The sequence below is a fragment of the Vidua macroura genome, chromosome 1 (genome assembly GCF_024509145.1).
Source record: "Vidua macroura isolate BioBank_ID:100142 chromosome 1, ASM2450914v1, whole genome shotgun sequence".
In the NCBI taxonomy this organism is placed as follows: Eukaryota; Metazoa; Chordata; class Aves; order Passeriformes; family Viduidae; genus Vidua; species Vidua macroura.
In genome coordinates, this window is record NC_071571.1 from 18,024,739 (window position 1) to 18,043,886 (window position 19,148).

The window sequence follows — 19,148 nt, forward strand, 5'->3', positions numbered from 1 at the left end:
ATATTTCATTGAAACTTTATTCAAAATACTTGCATCTAGCAAGTTCTGATTAAATATTGCATGATTTTTGTTGCCAAAGAAGTCATACCCCAATAGTTAAAATTATTTGTGGTTAATATTATCAAATTAAAAGCAATCCTTCTGTTACTTAGTTTTCAAGCCATCACTTCACAATTTTATGCTAACACTAGTCCACACAGCAAATGGAAAACATGAATTACACAGGTCTTACTAAAATCACAGTAAAGTCTCTCAGATTGCATTTCTAATGTTGTCAATGGCAAAGTAGCAAAACTCTAACCCTTGGACAGAAAAATCAAATAATATTTTTTGGGACAGACTTCATGTGATTCTACAGGCTGTGTTGCTATTATCAACATATTCAATATGTTGAAATGTGACAAAAAAAGGTATGAGTTTAATTTATTTTAAATAAAAAAACAATTAAGATGTGAATATAAAAGGGACATATTTGTTCATTCAAATCCGTGTTTGTGCAGCACCACTGACAATATGCTAATGCCAAATTTAAAGTAATCTAAGTGGGTAAGGTCCAGTGCAGCATGACAAGTAGGTAGCAGCTGCTGAAAAGACTTAGAGTGTGGTTGGGATATCCTCATGGAAGACAACTGGGTAAAATATTCACTACATGAAGACCTGTTTAATTACATTACTCAGATATAGGTCTATACGGCACTATAAAAATAACAGCCACTGAAACTCAACCTTACATCACTTTATTCTGGGCCATTAATATAGGACTTTTTCACATGATCAACCTCCTGTTTTGATGACCACGCACTGAAAAATAGTAAAACCTTGAGACTCTTACTATTAGAAGCCATGATGCCAAATACCATGATGGCATTTCTGCGTACAAGTGGATCTTCGTGTGAGAGGAGCTTATACAGATGTTCCAATGCTCCAAGACCAAGAAGTGTCACTTTGTTTTCATCATCTGAAAAGGAACTGGGTTAAAAGCCCAAGGAAAAGGCCAGCAACCTCACAGTTCTAACGAAGCAAGGTAAAACCACTACCAATCTTTTATTGAACAGAAGAATCAAAGAACAGAGGCCTGACAGGTCCTTTGAAGATCATCTGATTTACACCCCTAATAAATATGTGTCAAATAGTTCCAAGGATTAATAGTATCTCAGATTAATTCACATTTTTCAAGCAAAGGATGCTTCTGTCTATTGGACACTCTACTCATTTGTTGGAGACTGCAGTGGAAGTATAAAGGAAAGCTTTCTACTTAGCAAACTACAGGTGAAAAGTGTCAGGTGAACGCATTTTATTTTCCTCCTTTCTTGCCTCCTAATTGCATTTTCCTCAACATAACATTTCACTGATTCTGTAAATCTTTACTATCCTTCAAGGGAAGCAACTATCAGGATTTGTATCATTAATTCCTACCTGAGATTTCTGCCACCTGAGAATGAAGTGCTTTGTAGCTGATTAGGTGCTGGACGTGCAAAGAACAGAGGAGTTTAGTATGATTACAGCCTTCTGTTCCTGCTCACACAAAACACACACAAACCCCAAGAAACAAAATCCCATCCTACTCCTAGTCTCAGTTTCCACAACAGCTTTATAATTAATTTTCTAATGAACCACGCCTGCCCTTCCTGGCTACAAGTGAGAAATGTGAGAGGAAACTGGAGATCTATACTCATTCTCAGGCCAAGACATGATTAAAATGGAGGAAGTATTATTTATTATGGGACTTTATTTACTAGCAACACTCCAAAAAATAGATTAACTGCACTTAATGAACTGAAAACAACTTCTTCTCTTGTGCCACACCGCAAAGTTACAGTCTAGTCTTCTGGAAGATTATGGGAATATCTACATAAATAATTTAAAGGATTATTCTTTTAGTATAAACATAAAAGACGTAACACATCTATCCTCCTGCAGTGTGACATATTTTACTGTGGATAGGAGGGAAGGAGCCAGCAAGAGTTTATGGTTTGTAGCTGTCTCCCAACAGTCCACATTGTTTCTTCACATATTCAGAATTTGATCTCATGCTCTCAACCAAGCTTGCCATATTAAGCAGAAACTAAATATCTTTCAGAATCCAGTGACCCCTAGCCAGCTGTCAAAGACTTCAGCTCTTCTCTCACAACTTCATGAGTGTTGGTAACTTACATCAGTATAATAATCAGCATATAAATGCATAATTTTTAAAGAAGACAAATTAAATGGAAATTAAAATTAAACCAGATTAATCAGAGCAAGAATACTACCAGTGTATGCCAATGTGAGTGGCTAACATCAAATAACATGGAATAAGTAGGAGACAACTTAGGAAATTACGTGCTACATAAATTTGAGCCTTTGTTACACAGTTGTTTGTCTCCTGAGCACCTTGAACATGCTGTTTAGCTATAGATTATACAGGGACCTTTGGAAGATTTGGAATCTTGGAGACTTGTTAGATTCCCAACTCATACAGAAATACGCTTGATAAAGGAGGCTGAGCAGGCTCCAATGAATCACCTGCACAGAAATACTAACACATCAACTTTGTGTAAAAATAACAGAAAAAGGCTACAAAGTTCTTGTTACTGAAAACTGAATATTAGAATTACTACACTGGTACAGATGTTTCAAATTCCAACATAAAGAATTAAAAGAACATAAAAGAATTCTTTCTCAACTGCAGATCTGTTGCTTATAAAAATCCTTATCTGTCTTATATTTAAAACAAGCTCTATTAAACAGTAAATATAAAATTCTCCAACAAAATTGTAAAAGTTTCCTTCATGCAAACTACAAGACTTCTTTATTACTGCAACTACAGGTTGGATAGAAATTTCAAAAAACCCCCCCAAACTTCAACAGATGCCTTTGAGGAGAAAGTAAGATTTCAATGCCAGGAAACAAAACAATTGTGAACTACTATCAAAATCTAAGCAGTGCAAAACAAAGCTCATTGCAAAAATACCAACCTTTTGATGCAAATTTATATAGAGCATCACATGCTTTGGCCAAAACTTCATTTTCAGGAGAACTAAGCATTAGCACAACTGTTGCTGGTGTTTTGCTTTCAATCAATAAAGGATCAAACTAAAAACAAAACAAAAGGGAAAGAAAAGTTTGATTTATACTGAGTCTTCCTGTGTGCTGCAGTAGACTCCCACATTTCATTAAAAATAAAATAAAATCTTGTTTGATATTTACAGTGAATCAGAAATGTTAATGAGTTGCTGTTTCTTTGGAAAAGCCCAATTTTTAAAATAATAATTAGAGTCATTGTTGCAAAATTAGAAAGAATAATTAACTTCCAAATAAATATAACCATGATTTTATCACATATGAAGATTTTGGGAAAACCTTCATGCTTCCCTGCAAATCTAGAAAGTTTTGAAGATAACAAGCTATGTAGTTGTTATACATGTAAGAGCATTCTGAGACTTCAGAACCAGACATGAGAAGTCTTTTTTAAGCAGCTGTACACAGAGCCCGTGGACTCAGCAGGTGTACAAGGAAGAGGTTTTGGTTACTCTGTGGCAATATCACTTTGCGGCTGCTTGAAAAATAAAAGAACACTTTCTGTGCCTTTGTCAGCTCAGTTCACCAGCTCACCATGATCCTGTACTAGATGAAGTACTTCCAAGATATAATTCCTGCTCACCCAGCCAGAAATGATACAAAGGTTTCATTTCCATTTCTGAGCTCTCTCATGCAGAAAGAAATCTTCCAACAAATGGGACAGTTTTCACCCTCTTAATAGACTCCTTAGGACTAACATCACTTGAGCAAGGGAACCCTCTAAAAAGCCTTTTGTTTCCTAAGAAGACTCAAGGAATTCTGAAAATTTTACTCATTAAAAAGTTTTAAGCTTCCTTGTATTTAAAGTAATTGCTTAGTATGGAAAAGCTGTCTTCTATCCTCACACTTCAGGCCTATACAGTAATCTGTGTTACATACAGAAACTACTAGATACTGGAGTCATGCAGTTTCTCAAAACCAATGTATTTATCTTTAAAATACAGCAGATTACAAGATAACAATACAAATTAATTTATAATATTATTACAATATATATACATATATATTTACAAATGTCAATCATTTGTTTTACTTCATTAAACAAACTTCTAATAGCTACATCAGAGGCACATACTGAACAATCAAGGTATGAAGATACATACAAATCAGTTGTCAGCAAGGAAATTTTGGGGAGCAAATCTTAAAAAAAATATGAGTGTGCTAGAAGAAAAATAAACACAGAGAAAGGTTTTTCTTCTCCCTTCTCTAACTTGCTTACTGTACCATAAGTCATTTTGCCTAATAATGACTCCACAATGGGAATTAAATCAAATAATAGCATAGAGGTGCAAGGATGGACCTAAAATGATAGAATAATTTATAGGAATTTTCTTTTTGGATTGTAACGAGGCAAAACAATCCAGCTTATCACTGCTCATTTTACCTATGGGAGAATTTAGAGGTGATAGAAAGTCCCTTTAGCTTCTTCATACTTCTCTACTTCTTCACATTTGGGTCTTTGCATGGACAGAACATGATCCCCAGGTAAGTGCTATTATTTAAACACAGACATAGCTCCTGAGTTTGATCAAATACTTGGCGATGGGATAAAGCTCCAAGTTTTAAGAAAGTCTGGTAGTTCAGAGAAAAATAAACACCAATACTGATCTTAGATGAAGTTCAATAAGAAATGAAAGATGAAATAAGAGTTTCAAATCTCAGTTATTTACACACTGATGTAATACCAAAGTCAGAATTGCATTGCTCCGTTTTCAGCGTTTCTCATGTTTACAAATAATTGTATAAACCCCAACTCAATGAAAATTCCTGGGATTTAATGACAGGTTGACATGAGCACAGTGAAATTAGTCTAATCTCTACCCATTTCATTAGACATTAGATCTGCTATTACTGTATGCAATATTCAATAGGCACTTTCCTATTAAAAGCACTTTTGTGCTTAAAACACAGTGAAAATAGTCACTGAAATCAATGTATCTTTAAGAATCAGAGGCCTGAGCAAGTGAGTGATTGAGGAAGCATTTCTTTACTGTGTGGTGACTGTGCACTGGAACAGGCTGCCCAGAGAGGGTGTGGAGTCTCCCTGACTGGAAATACTCAAGAACCATCTGGATGCAATCCTGTGCAATGTGCTCTAGGATGACCCTACTTGAGCAGGGAGGTTAGACTAGATGACCACTGTGATCCCTTCCAACCTGACCCACTCTGTGATCTGCTGGGAGGTAACACTGTTCATCAAAACTATCATAGAACTGGTTATGATTTCTCCTTATGTTTATGCCAGCATAGCTAGTGTTCCACCTTTTTGTTTTTTTTATCCAAGACTTGCATCTAAATCTTAATATATCATTGCAGACTCTTCCTGTAATGGCACATACAAGACATTATGTTCTAGAATAATATACTTGAAGTTACAAACAACCTTGACAAAAACACAGAAATTTAACTAATTTATAAGCAACAACGTTTCCATCATTCAGTTTGTATTAAGAAAACAGCAAGTTAAATGAAAAAGAAATCTATAACATGTCTTTGATCTAGACTTTTGTATATGTTTCACCTCAAAGCCATTAGCAACTGAAGAGTATTTGGGGCTTGGTTTTGGTTTGGGGTTTTTGTTTGTTTTTGTTTGGTTATTTGTTTGTTTGTTTTTAAATTTCTTTTAGTTTTTTTTTTCGGGGGGGGGTGGGGGTGTTTTGGTTTTGGTGCTTTAGGGTTGTTTTTTTTTTTTTTTTATTTCATCAGCTTAATTTAGTTGCAATTTACTTTAATACAAAGTATGTTTCCAGTCAGACCAAAGATTCACCTAGTCCCACATCCTGTCTCTGAAAAGGGCCATGTAAAAGGGCAAGAGACTATTAAATTTTACTTATGTTCCCACTCAGATACCAGCTCTGCAACCTAGAGAACTGGACAGCCTAGGGATTTTATCTCTGTGTTCAAAAAATCCAAGAAAAATTTGTTACATAATTCTTGAAGACATCTGTATTTTAACATCCTTAATATTCTGAGACACATGTATCACAGTTAAAGAGTCATGAAATAACTGTGTCTCTGATTTAAAAATACCACCTGATAATTTTATTTATCCTCCACAGTTAATTCACTATAACAAAAGGTGAAATAAATTACATTCATTTGCCTTCCCTGTATATTCATGATTTTGTAAGTTTCTGTGATACTCTTTGTTGCTGCAGGCCCCCAGCTGGGTAATAATTAGCATTGACTCCATGATTGCAGAAGGCTGATCAGTTGCTTTATTATTTCATCCTATATTATATTATACTATACTATACTTATTAAGAAACTCAGTAGCCCTTCCAGCCAGTCCAATACAGCTTTGACCTAATTGATCAATTAATCCAAACAGTGTCCAATTAAGAAATCACCCTTTGGTAAACAAATGTCCATGACACATTCCACATGTGCACAACAGCAGGTGCAAGTGGAGGTAAGAATTGTTTCTCATTCTTTCCTCTGATCTTCTCACAGCCTTCCCCAGGAAAATGCCTGGGAAAGTCTGTGCCTGCTCTCTGTGGCCAGAGGTGCTGCCACACCTCTTCATAGTGATTCCTTCTGGAAATGAAGAAACCTACTTCCTTTGATCTTTCCTAAAACAGAGGCCACCGTGTCTGTTCTTATTGTCTTTCTTAGTTCTTTTGTCTTTCTATAGTTTAGCTAAAAATCTTTCTGTCATGTTCATTCTGTTGTCTTTCTACAGTTCAGCTCCACATTTTTGAGATGGGACACCAGAACTGTTAATGGCATTCATGTGCATGTACAGGGCATTTGCTAGTAACACAATGTTTTGTCTTTTATTTCTGGAATTTGAAATTTTGTACTTATTCACTTTCTCCTACTTAGGAACTGGATGCCATTTTCATGAAAATATCTACATTCATTCTGACACACTGGATGACACAGTTGCAGAATAAAAACTCCATGACTGGCAACTTCTCCCCATTACGAAATCTGAACAATAACTTGTTTTCTCACTTTTGCTTCCTATTTTATAACCAGACATTATTGCTAGGAGAGTAATTTCTTTTTACCTGTTCATGTTTATGAGAGTGAAAAGCCTGGTCTGAAAACTTTTGGAAAAGCTAAGCAACTGTATCAATCAGAACACCGTTATCCATTTGCTCACTGACCCCTCTAAAGAACTCAAGTAGATTTCATAGCTCAAACTTTCCTCTACACAAGCGCTATTGATTCTTCCCCATTATTATAATATTTATCCATGGGTTTGGTTTTGTTTTTTTCAAGAACTATTTCTACCAATTGACACAGCACAGAAGAAAAACTTCATGTAATTATTGCTGTATTTCCTCTCAAAAACAAAATTTTCCTCTATCCATTCTTCTAGTAACATATTTTCAGATGTTAGCTATTTTTCATTTAGCACAAGACCTGGGCAAACACTATTTATTCCTACTTGGGCAATTTTATCACATTTATTTTAGTGATTACCACATTGCTTTGCCTTTTGACACAACAATAAGTAATTTCGCTTTTCTTTCATGACTGCAATCACCTAATAGTGTCCTGCCTAAGAAGCTTCATGCATCTAGTCAATGTGAAAAAGCTTTACTGCTAGTTTTTGTATCTTTGCTAGTTCTCTCCCAAAATATTTTGATGCAGAGTGACAGTGCTTTTACTTCTCATTTGGGAGTGGAAGCATTTTTTTTTTTTCCCATTTGGATGAAAATTCTACCTTTTGAAGAATGTATTTATCTGCTACTTATTCTATTGCTTAATCATGCTGGTTTTTCTTTTTTTTTTTTTTTAATCCCTCAAATTTGATTTAAGGTCAGTTTTAACTTTTAACTTCTCATAGAATCTTCAGAAGCATTACAGATATCTTCACTATTCTTAATCCCTTTTCCTTTACCTAGAAAAACAGATTTAGTAGATACCTGGATATGCTAATTATTTCAGTTTTGTGAGTGTCTGATCTCCTGTACTAACAATAAATCCCAAGATATTCCACTGAATCACAAACAGTTGATATTAGAAGGCACCTCCAAAGATGATCTGGCCCAACTGCTCTGTTCAGAGCAGGGTGAGCTAGAGCTCAGGGCTAGTGCCCAGTCTGAGTTTGAGTAACCCCAAGGATGGAGACTCCACAAGCTCCCTGGACAACCTATGCCATGCTCCATGATTGTTAAGGTAAAAGAGGATTTTTTTTTTTTTTTTCTTATGCTTAAATGGAAACCTCCTGCATTTCCATTTGTGCCTACTGCCTCTCATCTTTTCATGGGACACCACTGAGAAGAGCCTGGCCTGATTTCTTTACTTCTTCCCATCAGCAATTTTTACACTGACAAGACCCCTCCAAGCCTTCTCTCAAGACCGAGCAGTCCCAACTGTCAGTCTCTCGTCCTATGACAAATGCTCCAAGACTTTGTTCCAGTAAGGCTTTGTCTCTCACAAACCAGAGAACACAGAACAGGATACAGCACTCCAGGTGTGGTCTCACTCACCAATACTCCGTGAAAGACAAGAGTCCCCTCTCTCAAGTTCCTGGCAACACTCTGCCTAATGCCCAGGATTTTGTCAGCTTTCTTTGTCCCAAGTTCCCACTTCTGGTGCATGTCCACCAGAACCAACAGGTTCCTTCCTGTAAAGCTGCTTTCCAGCTGGTCTTCACCCAGTCTGTTCCGGATACTCTTCCCCCAGGTGCAGGAATTAGCCATTTCCCTTTATTGAACTTAATTAAATTCCCAATTTCCTATTTCTCTAGGAAATTGTTGAGGTCCCCCTGAATGGCTGCACAACCATCTGGTCTGTCAATCACTCCTCTTTCATATCTTCTGCAAACTTGCTGGGGGTGCACTCTGTCCCATCATTCAGGTCACTAAGGAAGAGGTTGAACAGTATCTGCTCCAGGATCAACCCCTGGAGCACAACACGAGTGCCTGAGCTCTAACAGGATCTCATGCTGCTGATCACAACTCTCTGAGCCTGTCAGTTCAGCTACCTTTTGGTTCATTTACACTGCTTATCTCATCTGTACTTCACCAGTTTACCTATGAGGATGTTACAAGAGGCAGTATTGAATGCCTCACTAAAGTCAAGTCATATTAATATTTAGACATTAATCAAAAGAAAGTGTTTATGTGGAGACAATTTCAGGAGCTGACCCTGCCAGCTGATACATTCCACTTTTTTAACATCAGTCTTGTGAATGAAGCCATTTTCAAAAATACTCAGGGTATCTATAGCTTTCTTCAAGTGATAACACTTCAGTATTTTCTCTAGGGATAATCTTGGGCTCCCCTTTCAATGTCCATGACCTAGGTGATGACCAAATAATAGTATTGTCTAGACCAAACCTAACATAGATATCATGTGAAAAGTTTCTATCAATCTATGTCAAAGTTAGCATATTTTATCTGCCTGAATTACTGTCTTAGGTCATTCACATAGAGATAGAGGCTCAAAGCAATGTTTTTCTTCTTGGAGACCAATTCTCAGAACAGAGAATACTAAAATACAAATTATGAAAGGCAGTGAAAACAGAGTCCTCAAGAATACGTTCTGAAACACATAAACAGTGGCTAGGCTAAGAGATGTGTTTCCCACCTGTTCCTAGAAATCTATAAAAAATTAGTGGTCATATGCAGTACCATATATTCTCAGAGCATTCCACATGCACAAAGGCCTTCTTTTATAAGCCCATCTACATTATCTCAAGGCTTCTTTTCTTGGACTTGACATTTTCATAAACAGATTATCAATCACAAGATAATAGCTAATACATCTTTTATTTTGTCTGCATCTCATTTCCTGCCATCTGAAACACCCAGGTGAATTTTAAAGTTTTCAGATTTGATTTTACACCATCATTATAAACAAAATTCTTATTATGGTAAGATTTTCTTAATTAATCGTTACAATGATCTATTTTCATGTTTAATACTGTCTTGATATGCAACATTTCTCCTGCTACGACTGTCAGAATAGACATGCTAGCCTGCAGTACAATAAGGGTAAAAACTAAGCCAAAGCTGTAGATGCCATCTGGAATTCACTCTTTCCAGTTTGTTCCTTTTGATAGTTTTACTGACTGTTTCTGTGTATTCACAGCTTATTGTAGTACCCAGCATGCTGTACCACCATTTTCTCCAGAAAATCTAGTTGTATATTTTGGATATAGAACTTGTGGTGCTGCATCTACTGATTTGCTAGCTATTTACTGAAGAAGCCAACTTTTATCACTTCAGCTCATCTGTATGACTTAAATGTGTTGTCATGTCAAACCTTTTCTTAGGCTGCAAAGATACTTAGTCTTAATTCTTCAGGCCTGCAATGTAGTTTTTGCTAACTTTTCTGTGACCTTTGAAAAAGCTCTTGCAGTACCACAACTCTTTAGACATAAATCCATTGGGTTTTTTAAAACAGTGTACAGAACATGGCATTTAGTGGGACTCATTGAGGGAATGGGACTCCCTCTGTGGGACTCGTTGAGGGCCCCATTTTCATTAATTTGGTTGTTATTTAACACAAAATTTATACTGTACTCTTTTCAATGTTTCTGTATTTCCTCTACTTCTTTCTGAAGAAAACAATTAAACTTTAAAAAATATCTATGTTTTGAACAAATATCTTTTTGGGGGCCTCTTTATACCTTGTGAATTTATAGGAATTCTTGAAAAGTGTGCTAGTGTCAGACCCTTAACCTCCATATTTTGGAAAAAAAAGTCTCCCTATCACCATTATTCTATATTTGGCTTCAACTCTTGTACTTTTCACTGTACTTCCAATGACAACAGAAAAACATAAACTGCCCCCTAAGACTGTATGTATTTGCAAAAGAGACAGAGTATGTAGTATTATTCAAAATATTTGTCAAATTTTGTATTCAGTAAAAAAACACAGATCCATCTAGGCTTTTAACTCTTTCATCCTTAAAGAAAGAGAATGTATTCACAGTTTAAAAGACAGGCAGATTTCAGATTGCTCTTCTCCATTCTCCTTTGATTTTTACAAAGAGAAAGCTAACACTGTTCTTCAAATAAAAAGAAGCCTGGATTGTTTCATACATAACTGTTTGCAATGCCTGCCAAAGACAACAATCTCTACAAAGAACTACACATGCCCAGTCACTCTGGTTTGTATGCTGTCCAAGAAAAGCAGAAACAGAGACATCTTTAAAAGCCATTTTTAGAATAAAGTGGGTAAACTAGGAGAATAAGGAACTATGTAAGGACGGTAGAGCTGGGCCTGTAATTGTGTAATGTTTATTTTATAGCACATAGCAGTTTATAAACTTACCACATCCTTGGGTGGAGACTCTGCTTCCTTCTTTACTTTTTTACCCATTCTAAAAACAAACAAATAAACAAACAAAAATAAAAACAGGCAAACAAACTCCCTTCTGTGTTTTAGGAACCAGTTTACGAGTGATTCAGGGAACCTTGTAAGACAGAGTTTCTTATTCATTTGACCCACCAAATCAGTCTGAAAATTTCTTTGACATAGTAATTTCTGTAGAGAAAGTAGTCCCTCTTTCTAACATTTGTACACATTTGGTAAAATACATCTGTCAACAACATACATAGATAAAAAGGCCTCAGACAGCACAGGCTCAGGTTGTAATGTGGTACAAATACATAGAACATCCCTTTCTGTAAATTAGTTTTATCTGCATCTATAAATCATATATGGACTTGAAAGTCCTTTTAGGGTATTTCCCCTTGTTTGTCTATACATCCTATGTTGGCAAACATTCCATACAACTGCAGAATATACAAACAAGTTCTATCTTGAAAACATGGTTCAAATACAATTTGAATTCTCTGTTCATATTTCACAGGAGACAAAAATCAGATCTGCAGGTATTAAGAAACAGTTCTGCACAGTATAAATTGAATTGATTTTAAAAAGTTACATTTATTTACACACCATCCAGCTTGTCTTATTTTTCTTTTTGTATTAGCACACATGCACATAAGCAAGAAGACCTTCTCAGCTGCATCTAATAGCAGCTTCTGAAGCATATAGATGTAATACCTCATGTGGACCTAATTTCATGTAGCTTGCAAAACTTCAGCAGAGCCTTCCAGTTAAGGTACAGGCAAAAGTAAAGGGCAACATGAGCCACTAGCACTAGCTATGCATAGAACATAATCCAAGTTATGCCAAACTCAAGTTTGTTTTAACACTGTGTAAAAGTGAAATGTGCACTGTTAGTACCCCTTGTTAATTCCTCAGTTAGTTCTGAAAGGGAGACCACACATTCACCCTCAGCCAGAGTTTACTGAGAGCCTACCTCTGGTATAAGAGATTATTTTCTGGTGCAACATGAGCTGTAGCCTGGCTGCTTACAAAAGTCAAGGCTATTCTTCGTTGTTTTCAACAAAAATTTGCAGCTCTTCTTGAATTTTCCAGGTACTGCTCCTCTACCAATCTCTACAAATAAATTGTAACACAGCACTAATGAAAGCAGTTGATAAAGCACATCCTAAAAAAAGATCTGAAATTTAAAATTTCATAGGCAGGTCACTAATTACAGTTTTGAGAGGAAGATCCACACAGCCAAAGACTTTTCAGCTCCAATCTGCTTTACCATTTTGCATCTCTACACACACACATGTATGAACCACACACACAGAGATTCAGTGTTTCAGAAAGCACAGATTTGGCCAGAGACAAATAAATTTATATAAGAAAAAGCATAAGGACAAATTACTGACAGTATATTCAACAGGTGTGATGGACATACTACCTTCTGAATTATGCAGTCACTGTAGAAAGTAAGAATCATGCACGCATGCAAGAACCAGATTTAGATGGACATTCAGGAAATCTGGGTTATTTAAATTGTGCTAAATGCTGGTATGGAGATATGGACACATATTCAGAATCATTCAATTCAGCTCATTTCATTTCAGATATAAATTAAGCTGCAGTCATAAAAGGCAATTTTAATTCTGAGTGAGTTTAATTAAGTTTAAACCAACTAATTTAAAAAATTAATTAATGTAAAATTATTTATAATGTTATATAATTAATGTTCTCAGATTCAAATTATATATATTTCAAGACCAAGAATAACTAAGGCTTCTAATGGCAAATATTTCTTCACTCTGTATAAATACATCCAATTTCTGAGCATATTTTTAAGAAACTTTTACATATTTCTTAGTGTTCAGGAATATTTGGTCCCTTAAAAAATGTCATTTAAAAAAAAGCAGTGTCATCTGTGGCAACAAGCAGAGAGAACAGGTCAATTACTTTACTGTCGGTTATGCCCCTCAGTCTATTTTGCTGCAGTTACTAATACAGATTTCAATACACTCTGCCATCAAGTGTTGGTGTGAGCTTTGTTTCCATAACGCTCTCTGTATTCAGTGGTCATTCTCTGACTTGAGGGAATGATGGACATGGAATTCTTTGGCTTACAGATAATTAAAAATGTATCTTCTGCATTGAACTGTAATTATCACAGATAATCAACGTGTACAGGTATTGAAATGCTACTGACCCATAAAAGAGCTTCTTTACGCAAATCCCTTTCCCTCCAAGATAACTGCATGCTGTCTTTTTATAGTAGGTTTACAGTATGCCTATTTCTGATTCTCAGTTTACCAATCTAAATATTTAGAATTTGGAAAACAATTGTAGTAGGACTTAAATTTTTATATCTATGAAGTGCTGGCTTAATGTCACCTGTAAAACTTATTATAAAAATTTAAATTGTTAATAATAATTACATGTAAATGTAATTAAATTAATTAATTCCTGGACAAACTTGCTGCTCATGGCTTGGATGGGTTAACACTGCCTGGAGGAGACCCAGGGGGACCTTATTGCTCTCTGCAACTGCCTGAAAGGAGGGTGCACCAAGGTGGGGGCTGGTCTCTTATTTCACATAACAAGTAATACAGCAAGACAAAATGGCCTCAAGTTGTGCCAGGGGTGGTTTAGATTGGATATTAGGAAATATTTCTTCACCAAAAGGGTTGTCAAGCATTGGAACAGGCTGCCCAGGGAAGTGCCTGAGTCACCAGTCCTGGAGGTATTAAGACATTTGGTTTAGTAGTGGGCTGGGCAGTGTTAGGTTAACAGTTGGACTTGTTCTTAAAGGTCTTTTCCAAACTAAATGATTCTAAATCTTAAAGACAAAATAATATTCTCATTTGAGTAATATCCTCTACTTCATGCCCTGCACATTTCTAGAATCATAGGAGCATGCCTTTTCTACATATGTTTTTTGAGATTAAAGGGTTGATTGTTTTAAATCATGTAGAGCTCAAGGTAATAAAGTACTTTGACCTAACAGATGTAGCCAATACATAGCCAAGCAATCCATGAAGTTATCATTCTATGCTACTTCCTGTCCTTCACCTGGAATTTATTGCCTCAGTGGTAGACAAACTAGCCTGCTTTTCTTTCTCCGACCTAGTTTTAGTGCAGTGGTGCAATCAGGTGGTGTCTCTCAAGCAGTAGGACAGTCATTATGTCTAACTAAATCCTCATTCCAAAACCACAATCCCCAAAGCTCTCCCTCAGCTCTCGCTATTCTTAGTGCCTTAGTTCAGTATGCACTTCCCTGTTTCACTCTGAACTTCATTAGCTTTCCCACAGGACCAGAACCACTCTGGTGTGAGCATCCTAAGCTAAACCCATATCCAGAATCTATGAGTAGTGTCCATTAAACTAAAGTAAGTATCAGCACTAAAGTTAATCACTCTGCTTGATAATTGATGGATATCTAGTCAACATATTCAATAGCTCTTAAGGCAGATTCATCTTAAAGGAGGTATCTAAAATGGAATAGCACCTTAAAAATAACTACTTTTTCCTTGGACCAAGACCAGAGTCCAGAGTTGTTAGCTCATGTATTTACATTGACATCTAAGTTTGTGAACTAAGTTTATTACCCCATTTCTCCACATGAATCCACATGCCAGGCTAGGTCTGGCAGACACTATCATAGCAGACTGAACACTAGCAGAACCAGGCATACAAACACAGCCACCTTGTCTTTTTTGCAATGGCTGCAGGAACAGGCACATCTCAAGTAATATCTCTATGACCAGAATATTCACCCTGTGAGTGGAAAATTATTTTGCTGAAGGTCACAAATGTGGATTTTTTGGTTCAAAGTGGAAACCTCTAACTTCTTAACTATTTTATCAGGAACTGGCATCTCTGCCATGTCAAATAAAATACAGAAAATTTATTTCATTTTTGAAAGAGTTGCTGCAGATGCCTGCTCAGAGGAGGAGACTCCAAGTACTAGATCATAAGATAATGATGGCCCTGATCCCTGTACTTATTTATTTTTACTGTGATGCTTTAATGTGAATAGCTGCTTTTTTCAATGTGAATAGTTTCTTAGATTGCAAATTTGAGATACCCACTTATTTCTAGTCACTACACTTTTTATTTTTTAAAAACACAAGATGATGGCTAGCAAGTGACTTTTAACAAAGAAAGAATCTATAAATACTACTTTGAAATATGAGGAAAGATTTCTGATTGTTTTTCTTTTTGAAACACTGAAGTCTTACAAATACTTCCTTTGCCCTATTAGAGTCCTGTTGCATACACTTAAAGAACGTAGTATTTCCTGGGTTTAAATGAGACAATACATTTAGAAAACACTTCCTGTTCCATTTGCATCCTCTGTTTTCTAAAACCTTAAACAACAGTTGCAAACCTAGGACCCAGCACATACTGCAAGAGCTGAGTCAAAGAACAGGAATAAGTTGAAAGCACTGCCAGCAGTGAAACTTACCTCTTAGTCAAGGAAGCAGAGGTCTGCGCTGAGAGCAACTACCCCTGTGGAAAAGCAATGCAAGGAGAAGGTTTTAGAAATAGCTTCTAACCAGTTGTTTATTACACTTTCACATTAACAGCCCAATACTTTAAGATAGTCTCAATACATGTTACTACAACCTAGCCACGATTTTCAGGTTCTTACTGAAAATGATGCACAAGTGAGATTCTTGTTGCCTTACAGGTAATAATTGCATAATGTCAATTTAGTTGAGCAAGTTTAATTGAAATATAGCTGTTTATTTTTGTCTCAGAGAAACTTTTTTTTTTCTTGTGATAACATTATAAATTGCCTATAAATCAGTCATTATCACTGATTATTTCAATGGATTTTTGTATAGACATATTAGTACTGCTGTTCTCCAATGGAATTAAAAGATAATCATATTATCAGCAGACAATCTCATTCCTTTCTTGAGTCCATAAAACAATATGTCCTCTGTATACCAGCTTAAATATCCTCATCATTCTCAGATAGCTTCATCTTAATTAAGAGAATAATGTGGAATAGTCTTGAAACTCCTTTCCTTCTCCCAAATTCTCCTTTCATCTTTTTTTCTGCCCAGCTCCTTAAATATGGATCAATAGACTTCCCTTTCCCTGTGTTGTCATGACAGTGCAAGCATTACCACACTATTAAAAAACTTGGCTTCATATAATAGGAGAGTTAAAAAGAGATAGCAGGTCCAATTTAATATTCAGTTCCTGCAGATATAGATATTTGTGCCATATGAAAATAATACATTATATGGGAGACCAATTAAGTCAAGGCCTTTGAATTTCCACTGTTTTATCTGTGTGCATGTGTATATTTGTTGAAAAAATGATGAGGAAGTTCCACCTGAATATGAGGAAAAGCTTCTTTACTCTGCAGGTGATCAAGCACTGGGACAGATTGTCCAGAGAGGGTGTGGAGCCTCCCTCACTGGAGATATTTAAGAACCATCTGGATGCAATCCTGTGCAATGTGCTCTGGGAGGTTGGACCAGATGACCCACTTTGGCCTCTTCCAAATTGACCCACACTGTGATTCTGTGAATAAGAACAGTCTTCCACATGGCTGATCAGTATCCAGGCTCCAGAATGACAACAGACAAGTGTTTCTGATAAATGCATGAAACTAATCCTGAAAGTCAGATTTCTTCCATCTGTTACAGGGTCTCTATTTCCCTAAAGTACCATGGTTTAGATCTCCTAAAGTTTTTATGTTCTTCCTAACAATAGTAGCTATTTTTACTGTCCACATAAATGCCTAATCCTTTTACTCCTCATTCTTAGACATGCTACAGCACAGGTTCAATTGTCAAGTGTACTGTATAAGGTACTATTCCTTAGATTTAAAAATATGTAAATAGCTTAAGTGTGTTATTCAATTCAACATAATAACCCTTCATTCTTATATTCCAACCTTAGTTACCAGATGCTTTGACTTGATCTTTTCTACCTTCCTTTATAAGTCACTGCACATTCTGATTTACCTCCTTTCTAAGCTGTCTTAATTATTTTTTTCCATATAGCTTTTCCAGACATGTATGTTTCCTGTCTCAGAGTCCCTCTGTGACTGTTAAACCTTTCTCAGATATTATGTACCTAACAAGAAATACTGTAATCAATTCTAGATCACTACTGACTTATTCAAGTGACATTGTAACTTTCAGGGTATTTATTTTTACCCAGTTTCCTCAGTGAAGATTTTCACTAAGTTATCCACATATGGTAAACAGCTCATTTTTCTCAGTCAACCACAATTAATTTAGATTTACTACTGAAGAATATATTGTTCCAAGTATTCCTGGCAGTATAAATTACACTGCTTTCATCAAAAATGGATTTTATTTCATGGTGTTACTAGTTCACCCAACTGCAGAAGACCTCTCAGAAGTTTCTACAAGTCTTTCTTAGTTGTAACAAATTATTTTAATCTCACCAGAATATTTTTTCTCTATGTTATTGCTAATTTCCAAATGATAATGAACATATTAAATAACATCAGACCTAGGATCTATCCTTGGAGAATCCAAGCTGTGACAAGATGAATCAAGGAGACTTTCATGAGTGATTCTAAATGTCTGAGATGCATAGTGAAATCCCTCATCCCATGAGAAATGGACTAAAGAAAAATTGACTTAATCTAAACCAAATGAGAGACAGTAGTTACACAACCACTATCTGAGCTATAATAGCAGGACACTTCCCATTCAGAAGGCAAAGATGGTCTGACTCCTAAGATTTTAGCCAGCTGTGACAATCTACATGAATTAAAATGAATGCTTCCTCCTGTCAGTTTCAGAGGGACACCGGGGGAAAGGGACATTCTGAACAAGTGGACTTGTCCCCCTCCCCATCACAGCCCGCTTACCACGCTATATCTTAAAAACCTTAGATTTTTTCCCACCTCTCTCATTAAAAAGTTGTTTAAAAAAAAGTTGTTCAATTACTTCAATTACTTTCTTTGCTGGCATGTATGAAAACATTACTTATAGTAAATATTTATTCTATACAATATATATTTACTATATTCTATGCATACTATATAGTATATTATATAAATTCCACATATATTTACATATTTAGAATCAGAATACATTTAGAATCCTAGAATGGTTTGGTTGGAAGGGCCCCTAAAGATCATCTCATTCTAACCCTGCTGCCATGGGCAAGAATACCTTCCACCAGACGAGGTTGCTCAAACCCCCATGGTAACCATGCAAGAAGGCCTTGAACACTTCTAGTGATGGATCCACAACTTCTCTGGGCAACTTGTTCCAATGTCTCACCAACCTCTGAGTGACTATCTAACCTAAACCTACCCTCTTGGATTTTTAAAGCCATTCCCCCATATGCCCTATCCCTACATGCCTTGTAAAAATCCCTCTCCAGCTCTCCTGTGGGCTCATTTTAGGTACTAGACAGTGCTCTAAGGTCTCCCCAGAGCCTTCTCTTCTCCAGGCTGAAAACAACCAACTCTTCTCAGCTTGTCTGCAGAGGACAGGTACTCCAGCCCTCTGATCACGCCCTTCCTCTATCTGAAGGTAACAAACCTATCCCCATTCAGTTTTCATTTTGTTAGCCTAAAGAATTCTACTTTCCTCCAAAAAATTGAATAATTTTTTCCCACACAGACTCATAGAATATGCTGAGTTGGAAGGGACCCATCAGGATCTTTGAGTCCAGTTCCTGGCCCTGCACAGCACCATCCCCAAAAGTCACATCATGTGCTTGAGAGTCCAAACACTTCTTGACCTCTGTCAGGTTTGGTGCTCCGACCACTTCCCTGGGGAGCTGTTTCATTGCCCAACCACCCTCTGGGGGAAAAAATTTTTCTTAATATCCAATCT

At 36.4% G+C, this 19,148-nt stretch overlaps 1 protein-coding gene across 5 annotated transcripts in view; it reads right to left on the minus strand.

The window, feature by feature from the left end:
• The window catches only part of ARMC3 (armadillo repeat containing 3), a 63,299-nt gene that overhangs the window by 40,792 nt on the left and 3,359 nt on the right, over positions 1-19,148 (minus strand). For 2 of the 5 annotated variants that reach the window (XM_053997624.1, XM_053997599.1), the window contains exons 2-6: positions 15,770-15,813; positions 12,296-12,435; positions 11,299-11,347; positions 2,958-3,075; positions 833-958 (exon numbers count right to left, since the gene is read on the minus strand). In XM_053997624.1, coding sequence (XP_053853599.1) covers positions 833-958; positions 2,958-3,075; positions 11,299-11,346 — 292 coding nt within the window. In that variant the 5' untranslated portion in view covers position 11,347; positions 12,296-12,435; positions 15,770-15,813. The remainder of the gene's footprint in view (positions 1-832; positions 959-2,957; positions 3,076-11,298; positions 11,348-12,295; positions 12,436-15,769; positions 15,814-19,148) is intronic. The other 3 variants (XM_053997609.1, XM_053997619.1, XM_053997632.1) reach the window with 3 other exon arrangements.